Here is a 19,357-nt window from a genome sequence, read left to right as displayed (position 1 = left end):
ACTGACCTGTACACACGCCCTGGGATATAGTTGGAATGAAGTTCGGCTATATAAGCAGATCCCAAAAATGTTTCCATAATGGATTCTACAACAATTACGTCTGGTTTTATTTCCACCCCTGCAAAAAAAAAAAAACGACGACCCTAGAACCCCATTAAACCGTGAACTATCACAACTGTCCTTAGTAGACTGTGAACAGCAAAAGTGTGTTTTGATGGAAGTATTATACTAACAGGTTTATCCACGGCTCAATAAGCCTGCTACTACCTGGTCACCTAGGTAACCCTTTCATAACACTTCGTGCGGTTGAGGCTGCAAACTGGTGGTAGGAGTTTAGCAAAATTGCCAGAACTTGTCGACTTAAACATCTTTACCAAGAGCCTTAGGTACCTTAATACAATTGAAGGTTGTTAACCTCGTATTTCCAGCCGTACTGTTTCTGAAGATCTGCTGCCTTGCTTTGTATGGCGACAACAGAGACGACTGCTGGATGTGATGGCGCAGTGCAGCGCGTTTTCTCCAATGGCCATCTGACAGTATTGAAATAATTCCTTTCACTTACATAACACTTGTCTGGAAACTCCGCACAAAACTCTTTACAGGTCATGGGGATCCCCTCCACCCCCACCAGTGTGCAGCCCCACCTGGATGATGCTCCAGTCCTCTCCCCACACACCAGCTCTCAGTGGGGAGGAGAGCAAAGTGATGGAGCCAGTTCAGAGATGGGGATTAAAAGGACTTGATTAATAATAATAATAATAATAATAATAATAATAATAATAATAATAATAATAATAATAATAATAATAATGTTTCTTTATTAGCCCTATACAATTTCTTGCATTAGGAATTCATCTTTTCACATACCCCAGCTTTTCTCCATGGAGACAGACAGGGAGAGAAGCTTGGGGTCAGAGCACAGGGTCTGCCATTGTACAGGGCCCCTGGAGCAGTTGGGGTTAAGGGCCTTGCTCAGGGGCCCAACAGAGTAGGATTCCTCTGCCGACTGCAGGATTTGAACCGGCAGCCTTCCAGCCACAGGTGCAGATCCTTAGCCACAAGAATTTTAAATACAGAAACGAAAATATTGTGTGTAAAATACTATATATGTTTATTAAGGCATTTTTCCAATAAAAATGTTCTAAAGGTGCTTTCTTTAATTTGCAAAGTTAATTGTGTTTTTGAAATCAAATTATGCAAACACAGCTGCATCTGCAGGTATCGCAAAAACGTCAACAAGAGAGGAGTTCAACAAGACAACGGGTGACTGTTCACAAATTATTAAAAAAATCATGAAGCATTTTTACTACGAAGTACGTTTTGATATTCTCTGTACAACAGCGACACCAGCAGGCCAAAAAAACAACAACAACTTCAGCACAGCACTTGAAACTTTTCTTAGAAGCAGCAGTGCAATTTGTAATAACGAGAAGGAATATTTGTTACATTTGTTTGTTAATTGCATATATACAAAATTGTTTTGGATAGATTTCCAAAATACTATTGTTAAATATTTTAAGTTAAATGTTAAATTGAGAAATTTTGCTATCATTTTATATTTTATCAGACCTGATTTGGATAAAGGATATGTTTTTATAATTTATCTGTTAATTATTTTGGTGAGATACTTCATCCACAAACATAAATGGTCTAATACTGCTCCCTCTATTAATGCTTTTAAGGTAGAATGTGTTTTTTATTTAAATTCAATTAGAAATTGAGAGAATCAAAAGGCAAGACAAACAATGGAATGATGTAAAAAGTTTAATTTCAGCTTTTATAATTGTGAATTCCTCTGGCTGTGAAGTGTCTATTTTTGTCTCGCTTTTAATATTTCGTCTCCTGTTTTTTCTGTATTCCTGATGTTTAAATTAAAACTTAAAAAAAAAAAAGCTATGCACGCAGGGGTGACCTTCCTGCAGACCTTACCAACATGGCGTCCCTCGGCTGCCGCGCATGGGGGGATAAGTGGCCCGTGCTCTCGTGTGGTGACGTTTGGGCTGTTCTACGTTTTAGCTTTTGCGCTTTTGGTGGTGTTGTGGCACTGTAGTCCCTGTTTAATGACGTCGAGGCAGACGATTAACTCTCCGTTCGCTTTTGTGTTTCGGTGCTTCTCTCCTCCCGTCGCCTAAAGGACGATATTGCTCGCTTGCTTGCTTGCTCGGTTTGTCTTTTTTTCCCGATGGGGGAGATGGACTGGATAAGGAGTTAGGGAGCCTGCAGACTCGAGGTGGTAAAGAAAATGAATAAAGGGTGGTTGGAGCTCGAGAGTGACCCGGGTGGGTATGAGCGATGCAACGAGAGAAAGTAGAAAAAGCCTTTCGTCAGTTGCATGCGAATAATTACTGCGGCTTCTTCAGCATTTATGACTAGTGCGCGTCTTTTCCCCACCTTACTTCTGAGCGTGCAAGTGTTTCAAAGCCCGTGCTGGTTGTTTGGGTTTGTGCATGGGTCATATGATGCTTGTTTACGTTCTTGTAGTTGCAGCTGGTAAAAAAGAAATACGTCCGTTGCATTTGACCCCCAGAGCCGGGCATGTTTTGCAAACGAGCGGCACTCGTTTCAGAAAAACTTGACTCGGGGAAAAATGAATTATTTAATTGTGCACGCATTCGTTTATAACGCGTGGCCTGGTAGTTGACGGATTACGAGTGAAGTTACTCCTGTATGTTCTCTTCTTGATTTTAAACCAGCATGTCTTCCCTGGTGAGCTACTTACTGTTGGGCGTTAAATCTGGGATGAAGAGAAAAGCACTTTTGACTGTCCTGCATATTTTTCATCAGATTACATTACATATTCCTAATTGAAGGAATATAAAGGGATTGTTACTTGTGCGCAGGAGTTTAGTTTTAGGAAGTAAAACTAATTGATTATTTTACTTGCGGTTAATAATTTTTATTAGATCTATGGTCGCTTGTCTTTGTTCTGTGATTGACTGGTTAATTTATTTATTTTAGGACTCTTCACATTATTGGTGGAGGATTTTGGTAAGTGGAAGCATATTTTAGAAAGCTACAATGTTGACACGTTGTTCCTTCAGAGCTGAGCTTCAATGATCAAGTAACTGAGATCTGCCTGTTCCCGAGCACTCGTGGCAACATAGTTCATAGAAAGTTTTAATTTCAAGGTATAATCGACTCTCAAAGCTTGCTTATTTCGTGAAGTCTCCAACGTTAAGAGTATCACAGAGCAAAACTGTCTAGCTTTGTTTTGGCTAGAGTATTGAGCAGTCAATTTCAATGGTGTTGCCAGAAATAAAGTATTTTCTCGTTTGAGTACAGGTCATTCACCTTAATCTTTATGTTGCAGGTGTAAAAGGGGTACAAGTGGAGGAGATCTATGATTTGCAGAGTAAATGCCAGAGGTAACACCTGTTTTCTGAAAGCAATACGCATAAACTGTTCATGGAGAATGGCTCCCTAGTTAAAGGCAACAGATATGTGTTAGAAAGAAGAAACGCCTGTGTTCAGCCTTCTTGAGCTGCTGAGCATTGTAGAATTGCAGGAAGCTTTTTTTAAAATCAGTTAACCTTAATACAGTCTATGCTATCTTGAGCCTTTAAGTTTATATGCAATCAATTAAAACCACATATAAAATGAAATGAGAAGTAGATGCTTTAATGATTTAAGTAGTAATGCATAGGATAACGACCTCCTCAAAAGTGTTACTGTCACATATGCTTTGTTGTGGTCCAGCATCGCTCACAGTGTGCTCAAGACAATATCCGTGTCCCTACAGCCCTGTCTATGGCTTCATCTTCCTGTTTAAGTGGATTGAAGAGCGTCGGTCCAGGAGAAAGGTCTCCACGTTGGTGGATGAAACATCGGTCATTGATGATGAGATAGTGAACGACATGTTCTTCGCTCACCAGGTGTGGTTACGATCGGCCTTTACTCACATTCGCTTTTGCTTTCAGTGCACAGAGATCTTTTATCGCGACGCATAGTGTCTGTCGTGGCACGTGAGGACACAGTACTCGGTTTTCTTGTTGGGGTGATGCTATAGATGATAATCTTTCTGTCTTAGAAGAAATGATGAGGGTTGTTATGTTGCCTAATTTTATATGACCTATACTATAAGAACATAAAGGTTTTGAACAAAAGGAAGCCGTTTGGTAGCTAAGTAATTGGCGGATCTCATCCAGCGGTTTCTTGGAGGAAGACGGGGTATTGGCTTCAGCAACGTGGCTGGGCAGTTGGTACACATCCCCACTACGCTTGGGTAAAGAAGAGCCTCCTGCCCCAACTGGAGGTTCTCATTCAGACGTCTCCTCCAAACAAACGTGGTGTCGGCTCCAGCAGCATGACTGGATAGTTTGCTCCACTCCTCCGCCACTCTTCAGGAAAGGGCTGTCATGAGAAATGAGCTGCGCTCTTCTTGGGTTTATGGGCCATTCACTCCTGTCAGCAGGTTCCTCAGAGATCTTTTTCTCTCTCTCTCTTCGCCGTTTCCTCTGTACAGCTCATTCCCAACTCCTGTGCTACACATGCCCTGCTGAGCGTCCTCCTGAACTGCAACAACGTGGACCTGGGTTTGACCCTCAGTCGAATGAAGGAATTCACCAAAGGCTTCAGCCCAGAGGTGTGGGGGTACAGGGGGAGTGGGTGCATTTTCAAGAGCAAACATACATGATTGTCCTACAGCTCTTGCATTTCCAAGTCATTTAATTCAGATATTTGCAGTTTAAGGTGAATGTGTTTTCTTTTGCTTTGCTTTTCGAGGGCTTAAAATGAGATTTGTGGGGAAGGTCTTTGTCGAAAGTTAAGGGTTTGTTTTTGCGATGTCGCATTTTTCTGATCTAAAGTTGTTGGCCTGCCACAAAAAATGTTTTTTTTTTCATTTTGTTTCCAGAGTAAAGGATATGCAATTGGAAATGCACCTGAGCTCGCCAAAGCTCACAACAGCCATGCAAGGTAGAGTAAGAGGAAAGATTTCTCAAAAGATTTCTCCTAGAAACCTCACTCTGTGTGAATGCATCAAAAACTGCGATTGTTTTGATTCTAGAGTTGTATCAGATTTCTAGTCTTTTGTTTGCATGGTGATCTGACTTTAAAAAGTGGTAAAAAAGTTCATACAAATTAGGTATGATATGGGAGCGTAACCGGTGATAGACTGCTTACCATCCAGGGTGTACCTTGCCTTGTGCCCATTGCTTGCTGGGATAGGCTCCAGTTCCCACATGACCCTAAATTGGAAGAGGCAGTTTGAAAATGGTTGGATGTAAGCGTTAACTGGGATGGATCAGGATTTCCCAAGTGGAAGGTCAGGATTGGCCTCTCTACAACCATAGGATAGGGTTGGGATCAGTCGGCCTGGGTTCTTGTGGCATTCCGGCTCCAGTCGACGTGCTAGGCAGGCGGGGATGCTGCAGTGTCTCTTTTTTCCACCCTCGAGTGACCGGAGCAGCAGGGTGGGAATCGGAGGAGTGAATATTCCCGATTCCGGATTGTTCGGGAGTAACGCAACTAAAAAAGAGTCGCTGGTGCCAGGGATGGCACGATGCAGGGAGTATCCTGACATCCGCTCACACTGTGCACTTATTTATTTATTTTTTCCCCCCTGAAGACCGGAACCTAGACACCTGCCAGAGAAGCAGAATGGGATCAGCGCGGTGAGGACAATGGAGGCCTTTCACTTCGTCAGCTACGTGCCTATCAAGGGCCGTCTCTTTGAGCTGGATGGGCTGAAAGCCTACCCCATCGACCATGGTAAGGACTCCCTGAAACGGGCAACGCCCCTAAAATTGGGCGATCTCAGAACTGATGCTCCTCAGAAGGACTGTCCTTAAGTTTTCAGCGTTCTGAGGAGCTGCTGGCCTAAATGTTTTCTACAGCTGGGTCTTGACATCTGCGAATTGAACATTTTGCATTTAGCGTTCGCTTATTCGCGGTTCGGTCTGGCCGACGGGGTCTTGGGTGGAAGAGGAGCAGAGTGGGGGATGAACCCGAGCTGAAGGGTGGTGTGGAACAGTTTTCAAGTCAGCGGCACAGCAGGCAGGGGATTGTGAGAGAAATCCAGCTCACGAACGAGGCTCTCCCTGCCCCCAGCCCAAGTATCCACTTCCCAGCATCCGCGTCCCAGCCTGGTCTTGTTTCTAGATTGGAGCGAACGCTCCAGGTTCTGTGTCAGCAGCGTGGGGAAGGACAGCTTTATTGCCCGTTTCATTACTGTGGGATGGTGCGAATCCCAGTGGCGGAGAAAGTGCAGGCATCCTCTGGATGCAGAGGAGGGATTCATGTTTATTTTTGCTGATTACTACACGTTTGCTGTTATTGTTGTTTTTTTTTAGTTGATTAATGTTATTTTAATTAACTTAAAGCCAAAGCATTAGCACTTTAATTATCAGAAAAAGGGAGGATTACATATACTGTATCTTTTGGCCGTACATGTTATGTACTGTAGTATGCTATGTGATGATATAGTGGTGGGCTTGATTATATGTAAATGTGGCTGTTCATGACGTTTCTAGGCACCAAGCCCCCGCAGATTCGAGACGCTGCTGTGTTTGATATTGTTTGTCATCCTTAAAATGCTTTATAAATCTGTCAGATGCTATCTCTTGATTCAAGGCCTCGGTACTCTGTTTCCTTAGACCAGGGTTTGCCAACTTGGGGAGAAGCATAGCTGGGTAGCTTGTTCTACACTCCCTCAACCCTCTGTATAGAGAAGGGACCCCTGTTCTGAGTTTTAAAGTCACTCCCCTGCAGTTTCTACTTGTGCCCTTTGGTTCGTGTTTCACAGTTTGTTCTGGAGAAATCCGCAAAGTTGACTTAGTCAGAGCCTTTGAGGATTTTGAGTACTCGTGTCAGGTCCCCTTGTAGTCTTGTCTCTTCTCTCTAACTCACGCAGACCCAGATAACCTGCTGGATGCCAGACCCACAGGAATCCCAAGTCTCACATGTTCACGATAATCCTCCATCTTTTCTTTCACTTCCGACATAAGCTGCATAACAATAAAACTCCATCCTCTTCCTCTGCTGCGGTTAGAATAGAGTCTTCATTTGCTAGTTATGCTCTCCATTTACCAAGGTCAGGTGGAGATGTTTTTCTGTCGTGGTTTAATAGGGTTCTGACTGGTCTGGGGGGTTTCCCCCTGGGAAAGTAGTCTCATTCCTGGATTTTTACGCGTTCGGTCAGCAGAATCTACTGAGCGTTGAAAACAAGAAGCCCAGTGAAGCATCTCAGTGCAACGAGCTTGTCTCTCCCTGTGGAATGCTTGAGTGAAACGGAAGGGGGCCTTCGGAAATGTCAGCTGGCATTAAAATCATTTTGAGGTGTCCTTTATTGAGTTGCATTCCCTACGACTGAAGGTTGGGCACTGGAGTGATAAAGCCCTAATTCGTGACCGTGCAGGGAGAAACATTTTTTGTTCCTCATGCATCCCAGCCAATCTCTAGTAGCTGATCGGTGTGCAGTGACTCGACTTGCTGGCCTGCTCTGCCGTGCTCTGTGAATAGAGACGCGTGTTTAGCCGCAGCTGGTGACTTGAGGATCTGATTGTGCCAGGGCCCTGGGGAGAGGAGGAGGAATGGACAGACAAGGCCAGACGAGTCATCATGGAGAGGATAGGGCTGGCCACAGCAGGGTAAGACGGACCACCCCACTTTCTCTTCTTTAAAGAAACGCGCGCAGTTCTCTTCAAGCCCTTGCATTCGCAAAGCAAGGTTTTCTTGTTATATCTTGCATCCTGTCATTTGTATTTTTTATATTGTAGAGGTCTCTGTTTATATTGACGTATAAAATGCATTAATAGCATCTCGTGCATTATAGTATGCATTTTGATTGACGTAAAGTACATTTCATTCTCCGTTTTTTGGGATTTAGCGTTTATTCAAAGGATCCAAAGCAATTGAAATGCCCATTGTTGCTGTCACAGATGGTTCCAGTTGTTGTCCTACCTTTGTCCAATTTTAGGGAACCTTACCATGATATTCGCTTCAACCTGATGGCGGTGGTTCCCGACCGGAGGATTAAATACGAGTCAAAGCTTCACATCTTGAAAATGAACAGGCAGACTGTGCTCGAGGGCCTGCAGCAGGTACAGGTCTTTCTCTGACTTCGATATCTAGTGCAGAGAGCTTCTTCAAGGCATTGGAAAGCATACTGAGCTACCTGTAGCCTCGACGTGTTTTTATAAGGCCACATGGGCCCATTTTAGAACGTGAGAACACAAGTTTCCTAGTGCCGTGACTGAAGTCATTTCAACCGCTACACAAGATGAAGAGTCAGATTCCTGTTCGGGTTTGTGGTTCCGTACGAAAGCGGGCGTCATTTCTGCGCATGACTGGTTCTCAGACACAGGATTTCTTTCCGTTATTGGAGAATGACAGTCCGTTTCATTTGTGAAGGATTTGCTTGAATCAAATGGGCCGTTGTGACAATTGGCAGCCTGGTGCTGTTTCTGATTTGTCTCCGACTCTTTACTTGCTATTTCCCAGAGCAAGCTGTGCAGGTTCCTAGAGCTCTGGACTTGGCATGAGACTGAACTGATGTCCAGTTAACCCAGGGCTTCACAGTAGTATTCTGAGTTGATTCTCTCCCTAAACTATGTAGATTTGACCCGATTGTTGTCTGCTTCTGTTCTGAGTTTCCTGTAACCTGTGCACCTGAGGTAGGAATGATCAAAACAAGGCTTCTGAAAATGGCCGGGTGGCAGTTTCGGAGTGGCCGTGTTCTCGTGAGGCACGGCGCCCTGAGCTGTGTTGGTGTCGTTCCAGCTGATCCGCGTGACCCAGCTGGATCTCGCCCAGGACCGCAAGCAGCAGGAAGCCTCCTCTCCCGACGACACTCCTCCCGCGGTGAAGAAGGAGCCGGGGGCTGACCCGGGCGCGACGCCGGTCTCCGAGGAAGCCGCCCGCGCAGGTGCCTCTCCACCCGGTCCCAGAGTAGTAATATGGGGGGGGAACTGCACGGCTATTTTTATATTTCTGGGTTCTGACCTCCGGCATGTATGAGTGCATTGCAAACTACAATAAAAGTAAAATGTACTTACAATTTACATCACAAGATAGACAGAATTTCCAGGTATGCGCAGGGCCTTATTGTGTGTTTCAGAGCGTGGCAGCAAAACGTCTGGCAAAATGATACAGCCTTGTGAATCCGTCGCTTTTAATCCACCTGAACGTGTTGCTCTCGACTTCCAAGACAGTTTTGCCAACAAATACTACTGCCAGAGCGTAACTCGGCATGCAGGTCACGTCGGAACATGTCTGCGGGGAAATACCTGCGGCCCAGCCTGCACTTATCTGCTCGTGCGTCGCAGTCCATCAGTCGTGTACTAGTGACTAGTGAGCGGGAAGGGCAGTTCTCGGTAACCCGCTCTCCCGCCCGTGGTGAGACCAGGGGTTTGCGACGCCAATGGCGCCTTACCGCGCTTTCGCAAAACTCCCGAATTCGGTGCTTTATTCGAGATCTGGTTTTCTTTTCCATGCGGTCAATGAATTTGTTTTGTCATCGAGATTCAATAACCCGCCTGGGAAACTGGGACTGCTGTTCCCCGTTTAAATACCGCGGGGGAATGTAAAGATGTAAAGTGAAAAGGGATGATGTGTGAAGTCGAATGCCGTGCGGGGGTCCATAGTTAAACTCGATCCTGCTTGAGCTGCCACAGTACGGTGCCGTGCTCCACTCCGTAATATTTCTCTGGTTATATGCTCTTTGCGTATATATTTATAAGACATTTTTGGTCGTGAGTTGTATGTCAACAAGTCCGGCGTTTTTCACGAGACCACGGATTTATAGATGATCACAAAATTGAAAGGGGGAGGTTTGAGGCCTTTCAGGTTTTGATGGCAGTGGATTGACTCGGCGTCCCCGAGACCGGCGCGTGTTTGTGGCGGAAGGCCGTGGCGGGGAAAGATGACCCCTCTTCCTGTTGTAACCCTCCCAAAACTTCCTCCCGGAACTCTTCCAGATTCCGCAGATGGCTCGGCTGCCCCGAGCCAGAATCCCTCCACACCCAAAGCGAAGGCTCCTGGGAAACAAGCAAGCTGCCCTTTAAATGGACCCCCGGTCACCCCCAACCCCATCGTCCAGCGCTTGCCGGCCTTTCTGGACAACCACAACTACGCCAAATCGCCCATGCAGGTTGACATGCCGGTTTACTTGTTTGTTTGGGTTGTGGAAGGGAGCGATGTTTGTTCATTTAAAACCAAAGTGTGTCGTCTTAGTCTTCGAGGGGTCTTTATTGATTTTTTTTTTTTACCTATTGGACTTGACCCAACTGATTAAATTTTATAGGCTAAATTTGGCGTTGTGATTTATGTTCCAGGTGATCTCAAAATGGCTTAATATAACACTTCACTTCCTTATTATGATCCCAGTTCTATTCTTCCATCTCTTCATAAACTGCTGATTTAATGGTTAGGCTGAAGACTGCTGGATTTCAAGGGTCTGTCTTGAGTTCAGTAATGTCTCGGATCTGTGTTCTTTTTACTATGTATGTAATGTATGGTAGAATATGGACACACAATGCAATGCATGCACTTTCTCTTCCGAAGTAAAAGTGTCAAAATACTGAAGATGCAACAACATGTGAACCTGTGTTGCTCTGTTACTGGAAGAGAGATGGTGGTACTCTGCTCTCCGTTACTGTACAAAGGAGCTGTTGAGCTTTTCACGTTTCGTCTCTTAGATCCTCTTTTTGAAAACAATAAGAGATACCGTCTGAGATATTTTCCTCCTGTCTTCTCCGTGAGAGAAGCACAGCATCAGATCTCTACAAGATAATTCTCTCCGACCGACGGACGGCTAATGTCGTCAAGATGAGTCAGACATGAAGAACTGCCAGTGTGGTTATTTATCGCGTGTTGGTATTTCCCTTCGTTATCTGAAACACTTCATGGGTGTTTTCCACAGTGGTGTTAGCTGGGAGGGGTTCATTACTTTCAGCTCGGGGTAGTGACAGCCAGGCAGTATGGCTCGCTGACCGGTGATTTGCGATTGATAGGAGGAAGAGGACCTGGCTGCTGGACGTTCCAGGGGCTCTGCTCGCCCTCACCACCCCTATTCTGATGATGAGGATGACTATGAGGATGAAGAGGAGGAGGAATGCCGCAGCACGGAGGCCCCTGTGGTCCCCAGGTCAGTGTCATCACGTGTGGAGATTGCTCTACCACAGCAGCCTGTGCAGTGCAGTGCAGCGTCCGGCACATTTTTTTCCAATTCAATTCAACTTTATTTGTCATTATACTTACACAGGTGCGTAGTATAGTGAAAAGCGTTTCTCGTTAGTCACCCAGGTGCAGTATGTAAATAGAACAGAAGATAAGACAATAGACAGTCACATAATAACAATAACGGTGTAATAACATAACAGATAATCAAAACTGTGCAAATACGCAAACAGAGAAAAAATACAACAGGACAAAAACAGGGCAAGTGTAACTAATACAGTTTTAAGTACAATTTCGGCTTGCATTCAGTTGTCGTGTATGTAGTGGTGTTGGAGTACAGTAATTCTGGGTGCAGGAAGAAGTTAGGAGAGATCATAGTTCTTTCTTTACGTGTGCTCTAAAATCGTCCTTCTCGTCTGTTGTGTCCCTCAGATGAGACGTAAAACCGAGGTCCAGACTCTATGTGGTCATTAAAAATCCCAGGGCGTTTCTTGAAAAGAGTAGGGGTGTTACCCTGGCGTCCTGGCCAAATTTCCCCCTGGCCTTTACCAGTCGTGGCCTCCTAATAACCCCCCTCTCTAAACTGGCTCCATCACTCTGCTCTCCTCCCCACTGAGAGCTGGTGTGTGGGGAGAGGACTGGAGCCTCATCCAGGTGGGGCCGCACACTGGTGGGGGTGGAGGGGGTCCCCATGACCTGGAAAGCCCTCTGAGTGGAGTGTCCAGAAAAGCGCTACACAAGTGTAAGGAATTCTCATTGTTAAAATGCTGATGTCCAGAAATACCTTGGGGCTAGGCACCCACATGGTTCTGATGCGTGGTCGTACGTGCCCGTCTCTTGCCGGCCGCTCTGCAGGGCCAGCGTGTCACGGCCTGTGCCTCTCCCCCCCCGCAGGTACAAGAGGAAGCACGGGCTGAAGCAGCCTGCGGCGGGGGGCCCCGTGGGCGGCCAGCTGTCCCTCCTGCAGCCCAGCTCGATCACCGTGCTGGCGGAGAAGCTGAAGGAGTCGCAGAAGAAGGACCTGTCCGTCCCCCTGTCCATCAAGACGGCGGGCGCCGCTGCGGGCAGCGCCTGCGCCCCGGCGCCCTCCCAGCCCTCGCCCACCCCCAGCAACGAGAGCACGGACACGGCGTCGGAGATCGGCAGCGCCTTCAACTCCCCGCTGCGCTCGCCCATCCGCTCGGCCAGCGCCACACGGCCCTCCAGCCCCGTCACCTCGCAGCTGTCCAAGGCGCTGTTCGGGGAGGACGAGGGGCTGCTGCGCCTGGACTCCCTGCGGTACAACCGGGCCGTCCGCGACCTGGGCCCGGCCGTCAGCTCCGCCCTGCTCCACCTGCAAGAGGACGGGGTGCTGAGCACTCTCGCGCACACAGGTGACCCATTCCGCGCGCCGGGCCAGAACCCCGCTGGCTGTCATCGCGTCGGGTCCGTCGGGTCCGTCGGGTCCGTCGGGTCCGTCGGGTCCGTCGGGCCCCCGAGGGCCCCCGAGGGCTCGGATCCCAGCCCTTTCCGGGTCCCCAGGCAGTTTAGGTTCATCTCCCGCGGGTGTCGCCCCACGCATTTTGCACCGTGGCTCCGTTCAGAGCGATGGTTTTATGTTTGACGTATTTCAAGTCTTTATTTGAAAAATCTTTTTCGCTGCCCTCTCGCTTCACGGTTGCCGACTGAATCGGCGGGGTTTTTTTGCGCTGCGTGCTCTGCTCTCTGTTCTGCAGGCGCTCCTGCATCTGATCCACACGGGAGAGTGAGCACGATCGGCGTGTCTCTCTCCGACAGTCCGCCAAGCTCGCCTCTGTCCGTCTCGAACCCACCCAACACCGCCACACTCGGTCCATTATGGGCCCGCACTGGGGGAATCCAAGACTCCGCTGCCCAGGCCGGAGCTCTTCTCTCCCTGTTCGTGAGCGTTAGATCGACAGGGAGCTGGAAAGCTCAAAAACCGTCCTCCTGAACCGCAGGAGCAATTTTTCCAGCTGTCTGAAACCCTCTCCTGCTTGCAGCTGCTTCATCAATCAAACCCTCCTCTTCCTGCAGATTGAGCACGATTGTCTAGACTGCTCTCAAGAAGTCCCTCTGCGGGCAAAATAAATGACGTTCAACGGCTTCAAGTGCTTTCGGTCAGAGGCTGTAGTCCTCTACAAAGCTCCGTGTTCATGAATTTAGATTTGCTTTTAGGTGCATCTTAACTCGTGATCCATTGAATGAAACACTTATCAAGTGTAAGAGTGTGAACCGTTTTATTTCACTTTGTGAAACACGTTTGCTATACTCGCTCTGTTTCTAGGTCCGAGCGGGGAATTTTCTTTTAACTGCTTCTCTCTCTCAATGCCTCTCCCCTCCGCCGTTGCCTTATGTCCGTTTTCCTGGTTTCAGGAGACTCGAACGCTGACTTCGGCAAGGGCGCGTCTGTCCGCGAGGATGAGAGGCTGAAGGAGAGGGACAGCAGTTCCCTGGAAAGCAAGATGGAGGAGAGCAAGGAGGGTGCGGAGCTCGGCAAAGACGGATCCAGCACGGGAGAGATCAGCAGCAAGCCGTCAGGAGAGAAGTACTCCCCCAAAGCAAGTGGCCTTTGCATTTATTGAGTTTTTAGCTCCCTTTTTTCGCGGGCAGAAGAACCTGTATTCCTACGACCCTCTCCCTTAAAGACAAATTTCCTTCTGGAATTCCACTGTGCTTATTCTCTCACTCCTCCAGTCCCAGTATGTCTGAACCGTCTGCTCCCTGATTTACTGATTGGCAGTGTTGGGTCCTTCGGCGTCCTGCTGTTAGTTATAATAATGGAATTGGCAAAAATGAGGGATCCTAGCCTTTTGTATAGTGCCTTTGAATCCCGCTCCCAGCAATGATTTTCCTTAGATGCCTCCTATCCAAGTACTTCCCAGTTCCTGTCCTCACTTAGCTTCAGGTTTTGACACGGAATAGGCTCGTTCCCAGGATTCCCAGGAATGAGGCTGATCGGACTGAGAAACAGAACTGGGGTTTTGTCCTGCCAGCATTAAATATGCTTCAAAATACAACCTCCCCATCCCAGAAAAAAACAAAAAAAAACATGGCACAATAAACTATAGCTCCTTTTTTATACGCTGCCCAGAAGAAGTCTTACATGCTTTTATATTTGTTCTGCTGCAGGAGCTGCTTGCCTTGCTGAAGTGTGTGGAGGCAGACATTGCGAACTATGAGGTCTGTCTCAAGGAGGAGGTGGAGAAAAGAAAGAAATACAAGGTAGGATCTTGACCGTCTTGATGAGAGCTTGCAGGCGAAATGGGACACTGTATTCCATGTAGGCTGTTGCCAAGGCATTTTGTGTATTGAGATTTGTTGGTAGTCTGATAACTCCTTTCCCAGGTTCAGCATGTGAAGACAAACTGATTTTCAGAACATCTTTTTGGGATGTACAGCCCGCTTTTATACTGACATTTTAATACTGTATGTGAATGCAGCATTCAAGGAGATCTCATTGACTTGCCATTAACGTCTTCTTACATGCCTGCCTGCAGTGCCACTTTGCAGTGCCACTTTGCAGTAGACAAGCCGCAGGCTCCATAGCGCCCAACAGGTGAGCTGGCGCCTGATTGGAGGAGGTGGCGAGTCTCTCGCTGACATCACAGCGCGCCTGCAGACTCTTGGCAGGTCTCGGAGACGGACGAATAATCCCAACACCAGTGGCCCTCGGCCATTAGCAGCTGCTGTGTGCAGAAGGAAATTTGTGTCGGCCTAATCGTTTTGTGCCAGCATTGTTGGTAGAATTTGGGCTACATCATTGACGGTGGACTGTGACTAGCAAAGCAAAAGCATCCGATCACGCTAACAAGTAAATCAATTGTGGGGCTTTCAGTGTAGAAATGGTAGAGCAGCCTCTGACAAGGGCACTTTCTCGGGGTGGCCTTTTGTGGTTCCCTGTTAATGCTGTTGCTTGGGTCAGAGGTCAAATGGGCAATGCTAGGTTGCATAACGAGTGGCGATTCTTAATGTTTGATCCCCAGTGGTATTTTTTAAAAAAACAAACAAGATTACAAAGTGACAGTTTGTAACTCTTTTGTCTCTCCAGATTGATGATCAGAGAAGGACTCACAACTATGATGAATTTATTTGCACCTTTATATCTATGCTGGCTCAGGAAGGTAAGATTTCCTTTGGGACTTGGCTCCCTCTTGTTATTTCTTCTGCTTTTTTCTTTATATATACATATTAAAACTGAAGTGTTCTTTATGTTTAAATCTTTAAATCTGTTTCTTTATATGTGCTTAACTCGCTAAGAAATAAACTGAAATAATTTGAGTCTTCTAATTTAACATTATTTTATAAAATACAATACTGCCTTCTTCAGGCGTCTTCAAGTTTTGACACCTGAAGAAGGCTCCACGGCCGAAACGTTTTTCTTTCTTCTCTTAGAAATAAGAATAGAATAAACCTATTACTTGTTCCTTTGTGTCTTTTTTAGCTTGATTTTGTAATACTCTTCAAATAGGAGATAAAAATGTTATTTCAACTTTTTTCTTCAATTCATTTTCAGTTCCTAGTCAGGAGTGAGTACATAAGATACTTGGGGAAAATGAGCACGATGCTTCAAAGCAAATCTCTTATTTTCTTAAGAGCTGTATTGATTAATGTGATTCTGATGGAAGCTGTTCAGGGGAATGCAATGGTTTTCTTCTTATGATAACCCTTGTTCTCTACCTTTTTGAGTGCTGCATGTCCCTTTTAGTTCTGATGAGTTCTAAGAATCCTTGAAAGAATAGTTGTGCTAGCAGTGTAATGTATTCATGTTCACCTTTTTATTGGCAAAGATGAAACTTTTCAGTGCGTTTCCAGGGTACAGCGTTTTTTATTAATTTGCTTGTCATTGTCCAACCGGAAAGACAGGATGCTGCATCTCTCAAGTACATGCAACCTGTCTGTGCTGTTGCTTGCATTAGCTTGACGCTGAATTGATACTTCTGTCAGGTAGAAGACAATAGCATAATGCAGGTAGAAAATAAAAACTTTGGATGAGAAATTAATCCATCTCATCTTTGGATGAGAAATTAAACCAAGGGCCTGACTCTCTGTGCTCATTAAAAATCCCAGAGCGTTTCTCGAAAAGAGTAGGGGTGTTACCTCGGAGTCATGGCCTCCTAATAACCCCCATCTCTGAACTGGCTTCATCACTCTGCTCTCCTCCCCTCTGAGAGCTGGTGTGTGGGGGGCGGACTGGAGCATCATCCAGGTGGGGGTACACACTGGTGGGGGTGGAGGGGATCCCCATTACCTGTGAAGTGCTTTGAGTGGAGTGTCCAGGAAGGCGCTATATACAGTAAGCGTAAGGATGATTATTAAAAAGGGCAGCGTTTCCCTGTGCTCATCGTGGTAACAGGTCACTCTCCCGTCCCGCAGGGATGCTGGCCAGCCTGGTGGAGCAGAACATCTCCGTGCGGCGCCGGCAGGGGGTCAGCATCGGCCGGCTCCACAAACAGAGGAAGCCCGACCGCAGGAAAAGATCCCGACCCTACAAAGCCAAGCGGCAGTGAGACCGGGACGGCGCGTCACCGGTGGCCCCGTCGAGCTGGGGGGGGGCTCTGCGGACCCGAAGGGAGCCTGCCTGGGATCTGGGATCTGGGATCTGGGATCTGGGATCTGGGATCTGGGATCTGGGATCTGGGATCTGGGATCTGGGACGCCCGTCGTCTGCAGCGAAGGGAAACTGCAGCCGGCGGAAAACCAGCACGTCGCTCGCCACACCGACTGCTGCTACGCTTGCGAATTAAAAGCTTTTCACTTCGGGGAAACTCGGCAGTACCTCTCCACTGTACGCTGAACGCTCGGACTGAGGAATGGCGACCGGTTTGTTTTTTTAAATTTTGTATCGCAATCCATCTTCTAGTATTGATCACCGACATTGATCCAGTTATATGCCCGCGGCTCACTCAGCAACTGTTTTTTTCCGATATTAGTATGCAGCGCAGAGACGGACTGAAGCCTGTTGAAAGATTTTTTTCACCTTTCCCCCCCCTTGGCATGCTCTAGTATGTTGACTCACGTCTTGTGCTGAATTCGTTTTTTTTTCCCGTCGGTGCCAATATATCACTAAACTGGATAAGGAAGACAAGAATTTTTAAAAAGTACAATTGATGGTGTTTTCATTTAAAGTAGTCGGCAGGATTCCAAGAGTCACTTTGTCAGTCATTTCCTTTTTCCTTTCGTACAAGATCATGTCGTAATTCTTTTCTGCCTTTCTGCATCAGTGACAGTTGTATAAGAGTGCGATATAAAGTATTCATACTGCTTAGAACATATCTGGTATTTGGACAGAACATGCCAAAATAATATTAGTTGTCCAGTACTACTACATATATGGACCTTAACAGTGAATGTTAACATTTTAATAAAAATATAAAAGAAAATAGTTAAGCATTGTATATATAATCTAATTTACTAGGGGAAAATCCTATTTCATTTCATACTAGAGTATTTTCCCCCCAATTTAGTCACCTAAGTAATGGTAACTGGTTATGGAACTTGTTGTTAATTCAACATTTACTGGGAAAATGCATATAATCGCCAAGTACCGGAGGGTCATTCACGTCACGGTTTCCTGAAGGTTCGTCACCATCCATGTCCGGTTTGGCTGAAAATGGTCAGTCTGGAGAAGGGTGTACAATGTCAGTACACGTGTAAAAATCAGAAATATGCGTGATCAGCTCCTAACCGTTCCCGAGATGCGGCCGTTGATCTCCAACGTGGGGATTTTTCAGCTTGGTCAACAACCCCTCCCCCCCCAGCCATTTTCACCCCTATCTGTGCTGTATGGTGATGCAATCTCGATCTGTTGACAAGGAAAAGCCCTGCAAAGGAAAAGCTCTTGACCTTGCGGAAGAAGACTATTTACCACATTTTCCTTATTTAAAATTCCTGTCGCTTTATTGAGGTGAAAGCTGTATATACTGTATCCTTTAATTAAGAATTGCTGCGAGTCATTAACCAATATTTGGTTTTCTTCTGTTGTGAGAACGGAAACGACCTTGCTGCAGGAGAATGCATTGCTTTTATTCCCATTTTCTCATCATCTCCTGCTGCGGTGTTATCCTCTCCCCGGTTTCGAGAACGCCTAGCAAAATGGTGGCGTGTGTTTGTGTACATATGTGTGTGTCCGAGCCAGCCTGTCTTTTCTACTCTTCGTTTTTTTTATCTTCCTGTCTCATCGATGTCCTATGTTCATGTGCACTGTACACTTACAGAAATGCGGAGATATGATCCATCCATGCAGATTTCTGTAATCAGATGACATTAGCATCAACATTGAATAAATGTCTTTTTGTCAAAATGGCCATGCGATACTAGTTTTTCCCCACAATGACGGAGATCAGTTGTGTTGCAGAGCCTGTCGCTTTCTAACTTCTAGGCATGAAGCTGCACAATAAATTATCTCTGGCCTTAAAGTGCACTGCGTGCCTGCCTTTGTATGCTGTTATGTAGGGATAATTAATCCCTGATTGCTCTAAATTTTACCCTTCAGAGCCCCTATCCTGTTGATAAGCGCTGAAAGGCCTCTAAAAGGTCATTTGTAATTGAGATCAAAATAAGGCTTCTTCGTCACTGCTGCATGGTGCCTTTGAATCATATCTTTCAGAAACTGCACCTAATGATGACCCGATAGGCTACTATTGAACCATCATCCACAGGTCAGGTCGGGTTAGCCTTTTGGTTACTGTTCAGCTTTTTGTGTCTAAGTTGAGCTTCGACAAACGGTTGTGAAGTTTTTCGCTGTATTTAAATCTGATTTCACGAACCCGTTCTTTTTAAATGGTGGGGAGTGTGTGTGGAGGGGGGGGGCTTTTAGAAAAGAAAGATGAGCTTCCTTTTCTGTGTGTGGAGGGGTTGGGGGGGTAATAAAAACAGGAAAGGAAAGCCGATCATGTGTGATTTTCTTGAGCCTGTTACAGCTTCTTCCATCGGCAGATATACCAGAACCCGTCCTGGCCCGTGTTGGGGAAAAATTCCACACCGATGGGCCACTGTTCCGCCCAAGTAAATGTGGCGGCAGTCTGGCATCATGCGCCGGTAAGGTTAAATAATGCGAGCGCAGGGAATTGCATGGAGGAGGCGTCATCTTAGCAAGTACAGGTTGCTCGAAAACCCGAGTTGAAACGGGAGAACCGAGCACGCAGTGGCCGTAACGCAGGCCGGCTCCCTCCTGAGCCTGCAGGTCTCCAGCGGCAGCAGCCCCTCGGAGGCGGGGAGAAGCCCTCAAACCCATCTCCACCCT

At 46.5% G+C, this 19,357-nt stretch overlaps 2 protein-coding genes across 4 annotated transcripts in view; one reads left to right on the top strand and one right to left on the bottom strand.

Moving 5' to 3' along the window:
- The window catches only part of rad54l2 (RAD54 like 2), a 61,329-nt gene extending 60,817 nt beyond the window's left edge, over positions 1–512 (bottom strand). The window contains exon 1 of the mRNA XM_088637007.1: positions 416–512. The gene's annotated coding sequence lies outside the window, so the exon portion shown is untranslated. The remainder of the gene's footprint in view (positions 1–415) is intronic.
- Positions 513–2,013: 1,501 nt separating this feature from the next.
- On the top strand, positions 2,014–19,004 carry bap1 (BRCA1 associated deubiquitinase 1). 3 transcript variants are annotated; one of them, XM_088637004.1, is made up of 17 exons: positions 2,017–2,279; positions 2,959–2,988; positions 3,311–3,365; positions 3,740–3,872; positions 4,463–4,582; positions 4,853–4,914; positions 5,567–5,709; positions 7,508–7,586; positions 7,916–8,039; positions 8,719–8,863; positions 9,915–10,087; positions 10,950–11,083; positions 12,010–12,488; positions 13,489–13,673; positions 14,245–14,337; positions 15,164–15,236; positions 16,489–19,004. In XM_088637004.1, the coding sequence occupies exons 1-17, from the start codon at positions 2,243–2,245 to the stop codon at positions 16,620–16,622; spliced, it is 2,199 nt and encodes a 732-aa protein (XP_088493130.1). In that variant the 5' UTR covers positions 2,017–2,242; the 3' UTR covers positions 16,623–19,004. The 3 variants fall into 3 exon arrangements, with proteins under 3 accessions (XP_088493132.1, XP_088493131.1, XP_088493130.1); XM_088637006.1 differs by lacking the exons at positions 13,489–13,673; positions 14,245–14,337; positions 15,164–15,236; positions 16,489–19,004 and adding an exon at positions 12,605–13,475 and having other exon boundaries at positions 2,014–2,279; positions 12,010–12,558; XM_088637005.1 differs by lacking the exons at positions 13,489–13,673; positions 14,245–14,337; positions 15,164–15,236; positions 16,489–19,004 and adding an exon at positions 12,605–13,475 and having other exon boundaries at positions 2,014–2,279; positions 12,010–12,567.
- The last annotated feature ends 353 nt before the right edge of the window (positions 19,005–19,357 follow it).

This window comes from Lepisosteus platostomus, chromosome 6 (assembly GCF_059453375.1).
Source record: "Lepisosteus platostomus isolate fLepPlt1 chromosome 6, fLepPlt1.hap1, whole genome shotgun sequence".
Taxonomy (NCBI): Eukaryota; Metazoa; Chordata; class Actinopteri; order Semionotiformes; family Lepisosteidae; genus Lepisosteus; species Lepisosteus platostomus.
This window is presented reverse-complemented; position numbering and strand designations above follow the sequence as displayed.

Coding starts and splice junctions, on each gene's coding strand:
- bap1 (XM_088637004.1), top strand. CDS start 2,243: ATGAATAAAGGGTGGTTGGAGCTCGAGAGTGACCCGG. Junction 2,280..2,958: donor GGAGCTCGAGAGTGACCCGG/GTGGGTATGAGC, acceptor TATTTATTTTAG/GACTCTTCACATTATTGGTG. Junction 10,088..10,949: donor ACGCCAAATCGCCCATGCAG/GTTGACATGCCG, acceptor TGCGATTGATAG/GAGGAAGAGGACCTGGCTGC.